The sequence below is a fragment of the Dipodomys ordii genome, unplaced genomic scaffold, assembly GCF_000151885.1.
Source record: "Dipodomys ordii isolate 6190 unplaced genomic scaffold, Dord_2.0 Scaffold191, whole genome shotgun sequence".
Classification (NCBI taxonomy): Eukaryota; Metazoa; Chordata; class Mammalia; order Rodentia; family Heteromyidae; genus Dipodomys; species Dipodomys ordii.
Genome location: NW_012267407.1, coordinates 596,913 through 603,173, shown reverse-complemented (window position 1 = coordinate 603,173; position 6,261 = coordinate 596,913). Strand labels below are relative to the sequence as shown.

The window sequence follows — 6,261 nt, the reverse complement described above, 5'->3', positions numbered from 1 at the left end:
GCCTCGCCCCGGCCGGTGTCCCCGTCCCGGCCCCGCCGCTACCTCCTCATCGACACCCAGGGCGTACCCTACACAGCGCTGGTGGACGACCAGGCCCGGCGCGCGGCTGCGGCCCCGGGTTCCGCCGGCCAGAAGAAGAGCTACCGTTGCCCGGTGTGCTCCCGCGCCTTCGAGTACCAGTCTTACCTGCGGCGCCACAGCGTCGCGCACTCAGAGGCCAAGCCATTCTGCTGTGACGCCTGCGGCAAGGCCTTCAAGCGGGCCAGCCACCTGGCGCGGCACCGTGGCACGCACCGCGCCGGCGTTGGCCGGCCCCTCGGCTGTCCTCGCCGCTTCCGGGACGCGGGGGAGCCAGCGCGGCGCGACCGCGCACACTCCGAAGAGTGCCCGCTCCAGTGCCCGCGCTGCCCGCGCCGCTTCACGGAGCAGAGCACACTGCAGAAGCACCGGCGGTGGAAGCACCCGTGAGCTGTCCCCGCATCCCGGAGGCCGCGGGACCGAGGGGCCTGCACGCCCCGCCCCAGCTCTCCCGGTCCTGGACACCGACACTCGCGGGACTGTGCCCAAGCGTGAGCCCCGTCCAGCCACGAAGCCCGGGCGGTGTAGAAAACTGCGGCCTCCCAGAAGCCGACGGGCGCGGGGGGGAGGGGGGGAGGAGGGGCGGGGTACCTGTCCAGGCCGACGTCGGCGTCCTGGACCTGCGCGGCCAGTCTACTAGTCAGAGAGACTCGCCCCGGCCTCAGCTCGCCCCGCCAGGGGGAGCAAGGGCCTCAGCCCTGAGGCCTAGGCGGCTGGGCTGGGGAGGAGGGAGTGCCTCCTGGGGCCTGTCTCCCTCCCAAGATCTGGGTCACCAAGCAGGGTTTCTCAGCCTCGATTCGGGTCACCAAGCAGTGTTTACTAGATTCGATCCGGGTCACCCAGGCAGTGTTCCCCAGCCTCCATCCTGGTCACCCAGACAGTGTTCCCCAGCCTAGGTTTTTATTATAACACAGTACACAAGTTCACAAAACGTGTGTAAAGCCAGTTCGACGCCTCATCTTCATTGTGTGCGGGACACTGGTTTTTCTTTCCAAGTGTTTTGAAATACAGAGTCCACTCTTCTCCAGTGAGATTAATACATTCTCCAGCCCAGCCTTAGGTGGAGAGCACTGGGGTGTGCCCAGGTTGGGGGCAGCTGCAGGCCACCCATTGAGGTGACTGGAAGGGAGGGCTGCTGGTCTTCCTGACCACACAGCGTCTCTCCCTGGGGCTCAGGGAAATCCAGGGACTGAGCCGCTGCCCGAGGATGGGGCTGGGCCTCAGGCCCCCCAGTGTGTCCCTAACGCACAACTGCCCTGCTGGTGTGTCCCACCTAATGCATGCCTGCCCTGCTGGTGTGTTTTCATGGCTTGTTTGTGCCAGACACTGCATATGCAGGTCTCCTCTCAACTTTGAACTCTTGTGGGTTTGAGGAACTCCCCCCCGCCCCCCCCCCCGTGGGAGTCTCTGTACTGTCTAGTGATCCCCTCTGACCTCAGAGGCAGCGCTGGCCCTGGCGGGAACCCAGAGGGCCTGTCATGGGGTAGGGTGGGAAATAGCCGGCTGTTCTAGAATCAGCTCCTAATCACCAGCATGCGATGGGGGGCGCGACTGTTTCGGGGGTGGCAGTAAATCACCCCCGCTTAGCCCTGGCCCCACGTCTCCGGTAACTTTGGCTGCGGCGTCGGGCCTAGCCGCCGGTTCCCAAGGGGCCGACAAGGCCTCTAGTCCCCGCACTCCGCGTCCCGCCCCGACCCCTCCTCAGCTCCGCAGGATGGGAATTTGGAGACGCTCCCCGCCAGGGCTGCGGGGAGGGCGGGGCCGAACGGCCAGGGGCCATCGCGCAAGTGCGGCTCCGGCCTCCCCCGCCACGGCGGGCCTTACCTTGGGCGCGGGAGTCCGGGCTGCGGCGCGCCGGGCCCGGCCGGACCGTGCGAGACCCCGCGTCCCAATCAGCCCCACCGGCCACATCCCGGACGCCTCGCCCCCACGCCCCGCTCACTCACGGGTGGGCGGGCTCTTCGTTCCCGTTCCCCGTGATACTTTGCAGACGCTCCCCGGCGCTGCCGGTCCCTGGGCTGGACTCCGCGTGCGGGTGGGTGAGCGCGGGGGACCCCGGGTCCTCGGAGCCCAGGGGTGCGGGCGGGGGGGGGGCGGGGGTCCCATGCCCACCCCTGGCCTGGGCGTACGTCCCTGTTGGGACTTTTCCACGACCACCCTCTCCCACTCGCGGGACAAAGGGCGGGGGCGCGCATGCGCACGCGCCCAGTCTCCCCCCCCCTTCTGCGAAGGGGCGCAGCTCGCCCACGCGAGGGCGGTGGAGGGGCGCGGGCCCATCCCCCGGTGGGGGAACTCGGCCCGGGCATGAGGGCTGCTTTTGGCTGGAGGGGGGGAGCAGTGATGCGGGTCCTTCCGGTCCAGGCTGGGGCCCGCCCGAGTGACCCCGGGAAGGGCCCCGAAATGTGGGGCTCCCTTCCCCCCGTCCGTCTCTGTCCTTGTCACCAGAAGCGCAGGTCCCCGGCCAGCTTCTCCCCCAGACGCTGCTGACCTGGGCGTCGGGGCCTGCACCCTGGGGGCCTGAGCGGACCTCGGCGCAGTGGGGCCTCCTTCTCCAGACCCGACCCCTCCTCCCTCGGACCCGGCCCCCTCCTCCCTCCTCCCCCGGGTCCTGCCCCCCCCCCCCCGGACCTCTCCTCCCCCGGGCCCGGGCCCCCTCCTCCCCCGGGCCCGGGCCCCCTCCTCCCCTGACTGACCTCCTTTGTGGCCGCTATTTCCGTCCAGTGCCGCGGGCGCTCCGCTGCTGGTCTACCAACATCGCCATGAACGACCGACACAGCCCGCGGCGGACAAGTGAGACCGCGGCCTGCCCAGGGCCCTGTGACCCTCGGGCCCTGTGACCCTCGGGCCCCGTGACCCTTGGCCCCCATGACCCTCGACCCCGGTGACCCTCGGGCCCCGTGACCCTTGGCCCCCATGACCCTCGACCGATGACCGTCGGGCCCAGTGACCCTTAGCCCCCATGACCCTCGACCCCGGTGACCGATGATCCTGTGATCCTCAGCCCCTGTGACCCTAGACCCCGGTGACCCTCTCTCCACAGTGAAGAACGAAGAGGACGGTCTGGAGATCTCCATCCCCTTCGATGAGGCGCCGCACCTGGACCCGCAGCTGCTGTACACGTTGAGCCCGGCCGGTGGCACCGCGGAGGGTGAGAGGAGGGGGGGCGGGGGGCTGGGGGCGGCCTCGGGGGCGCCGCCCACGCTGACTCTGAGCCCCTGCCATCTGCAGGGCCCCCCGAGGCCTCGTCGCCCTCCCCGGTCCTGATGACCGCCATGAGGGCGCAGCTGCACCTGGCCGTTGAGCGGAATTCGTGGCTGCAGAAGCGCATCGAGGACCTGGAGGAGGAGCGGGACTTCCTGCGCTGCCAGCTGGACAAGTTCATCTCTTCCGCGCGGGTGGATGCAGGTGGGGGCACTGCTGGTGCTCCCTGCCCCGCACCCAGACTGCCTCGCAGTGGGGCTGGTCGGGTGGGGGTGACGTCTGGCCCACACGGCCGACCCCACGTCCGGCACACCTGCGGCCTGCGGCCCCCTTCAGATCTCCTCTGCCTGTGTCCTAGGGGAGACAGCCTCACCTTGTGGGGAAGACCCCGCACCTCCACCCCAAACTTGTCTTTGCTAGAATACACAAGGAAGCCTCCTTCCCCGCCGTGAAAGACAGGTTGAGGGACCTGTGTTCCCACTCACCTAGTGTCTGCTCCTTACAGCTTTTCCTCCAAAGAAGTCTCCCCGCTGACCCCCCACCCCCACGGGCTTCTTTGAGTGGATATCCCAACACATAACCCCAAACCCTGCCTCAGGGTTCCAGGAAACGCTACCCTCTTTGCTTGGCTCTAATTTCCAGGCCAGTAAGGGTCCAGCCAGGTGTGGAAACCACACCTCAAGGCCAAGGCCACTTTTGTTTTTTTTTTTCCCTGCCAGTCATGGGGCTTGAACTTTGGGTCTGGGCGCTGTTCCTCAGCTCTTCAGCTCAAGATGAGTGCTCTACCATTTGAGCCACGGCGCCACTTCTGGCTTTTTCTGCTTATGTGGTGCTGAGGAATTGAACCCAGGCCTCATGCATGCTAAGTGAGCACTCTACCACTGAGCCACCTTCCCAGCCCCCAAGGCCACTTCTGATGGACTGGAAGCAGTGGCTGGCTGGCTTGCTCATCTACCTTGGTTACTCCCATGTGTGTCCCGCCCCCCCCTCTAGGCCTTCCTACCACCTATATTTTGGGGTACTCAAATCCCCCTCCCCCAGGGTGTAGCTGCAGCTGGTAACACCTTGAAAGTCTGCAGACAGGCCTGCAGTGTTTTGTGGCTGACATTGCTGAAGACTCTTGCCATTAGGAATCTGGACCTGGTCTCTTTTGCCATGCTGTATGGCTGGGCCCTAGGGCTTTGGGACATTTTTGGAGTCTCCATCTCTTTTCCAGTTTACTTTGCAGGATACCACCTAGGTCTCAGCTAGCACCTCACCTCTGTGAGGATCGTTAAGGGTTCCCAAGCCCCAGAGTAAGCCCTGTCTCTCTTTTTTTTTGGTTGGTCGTGGGATTTGAACTCTGGGCCTGGATGCTGTCCCTCAGTTCTTCAGCTCAAGATTAGCGCTCTACCACATGAGCTACAGTGCCACCTCCAGTTTTCATGAACTTTCCTGCCCAGGCTGGCTTTGAACCAAAATCCTCAGATCTCAGACTCCTGAGCAGCTAGGATGACAGGCATAAGCCACCAGCATCAGGCTAAGCCCTCTTTTTTTTCTCCGAGGGTCTGACACCTCCCACTTCCCGAGCCAAGGCCCTTTTTGTACCTTGGGATTCAATCCCGCTTTTCTGTTGCCCTGGGAATGTGCTCCATATTGGAAGCTAGTGGCAGATCCTTGGCTTTGTCCTAGTCAAGTGTCCGCACCTGGGAAAACACATCTTTCCCTCTCCTCCCCAATCTCCACGTAGGTGGCTGGTATGTGCAACATTTCCGGTCTGTCCCCTGGGGTCCGGCTGGCATCCTTTAGTGGCCTCCGGGTACAAAGGGCCACCCTTGTGTTTGGAATCTCTTCCCCAGAGGACCATGGCCGGGTGAAGCCAGGAGCCAGGCGGGTTGATGGGGACAGCCGGGCTGCAGTTGGAGGCGAGGCCTCAGACCCCGAGTCTGCAGCCTCCTCGCTCAGCGGGGCCTCTGAAGAGGGTGGCAGCGGCAGCGAGCGCAAGAGGCAGAAGCAGAAGGGCAGTGCTGGCCGGAGGTGCTTTGGAAAGCCCAAGGTCCGGGAGAGGCAGCGGGGTGAGTGGGGTGCATGCAGTGGGCATGGAGGGGGGGATGGTCCCAGGATTTGGGGCGTGACTTTTGGGGAGGCCATCCTTCCTCTGCATCTGTAAGATCACATCATGGGTTTCCGTGGTACAGTGCTCGCTTTGCACGCATGAAGTCCTGGATTTGATTCCTCAGCACCACATAAGCAGAAAAAGCCGGAAGTGGTGCTGTGGCTCAAGTGGTAGAGCCTTGAGCTGAAGAGCTGAGGGACAGTGCCCAGGCCCAGAGTTCAAGCCCCACGACCAACAGAAAAAATGGCTGTGGCGTGGGTGAAGGGTCAGCCGAGCCTGTGATTTTCTTGATGTGTGGCCTGTCTCCTTCACCCACCCCACCTTCTGCATTTCTCTCATCTGCTCTTTTGCCTCTGTATGCTTTGTTTTGTTCTCTTACCTCCTCCCCAATCGGGCTCCTCGATCTTTTCTTTCTTGCCTGTGGCATCTTTTCTTTGTGTCTGTCTTCCGGTAAGCTCTCCGGTCCTCCATTGTCTCCCTCTCCCTGTCTGCCTGCCTGGCTCTGCAGTGAAGGATGCCGACGGGGTCCTCTGCCGTTACAAGAAGATCCTGGGAACCTTCCAGAAGCTGAAGAGCATGTCGCGGGCCTTCGAGCACCACCGCGTCGACCGCAACACCGTGGCCCTGACTACGCCCATCGCCGAGCTGCTCATCGTGGCCCCAGAGAAGCTGGCCGAGGTGGGGGTGTTCGACCCGTCCAAGGAGCGCCTGCTTGAGTACTCGCGCCGCTGCTTCCTGGCGCTGGACGACGAGACACTCAAGAAGGTGCAGGCACTCAAAAAGAACAAGCTGCTGCTGCCCATCACCTACCGCTTCAAGCGGTGATGGCCGCCCACCCACCCACCCGCCCGCGGCCCTGCCCGCCTGCCCCGCGCCGGGGCAGCACC

The 6,261-nt window shown here is 64.3% G+C and overlaps 2 protein-coding genes across 2 annotated transcripts in view; both read left to right on the top strand.

Annotated features, from left to right (window-relative positions):
* Znf581 (zinc finger protein 581) overlaps window positions 1-1,024 on the top strand; it is an 8,813-nt gene extending 7,789 nt beyond the window's left edge. Inside the window, exon 4 of the mRNA XM_013034520.1 lies at window positions 1-1,024. Within this exon, the coding sequence (XP_012889974.1) occupies window positions 1-468 (468 nt within the window). The 3' untranslated portion in view covers window positions 469-1,024.
* Window positions 1,025-1,896: 872 nt separating this feature from the next.
* Window positions 1,897-6,221, top strand: Ccdc106 (coiled-coil domain containing 106). The gene is made up of 6 exons (XM_013034542.1): window positions 1,897-2,117; window positions 2,800-2,868; window positions 3,119-3,226; window positions 3,307-3,483; window positions 5,118-5,333; window positions 5,883-6,221. The coding sequence occupies exons 2-6, from the start codon at window positions 2,838-2,840 to the stop codon at window positions 6,197-6,199; spliced, it is 849 nt and encodes a 282-aa protein (XP_012889996.1). The 5' UTR covers window positions 1,897-2,117; window positions 2,800-2,837; the 3' UTR covers window positions 6,200-6,221.
* The last annotated feature ends 40 nt before the right edge of the window (window positions 6,222-6,261 follow it).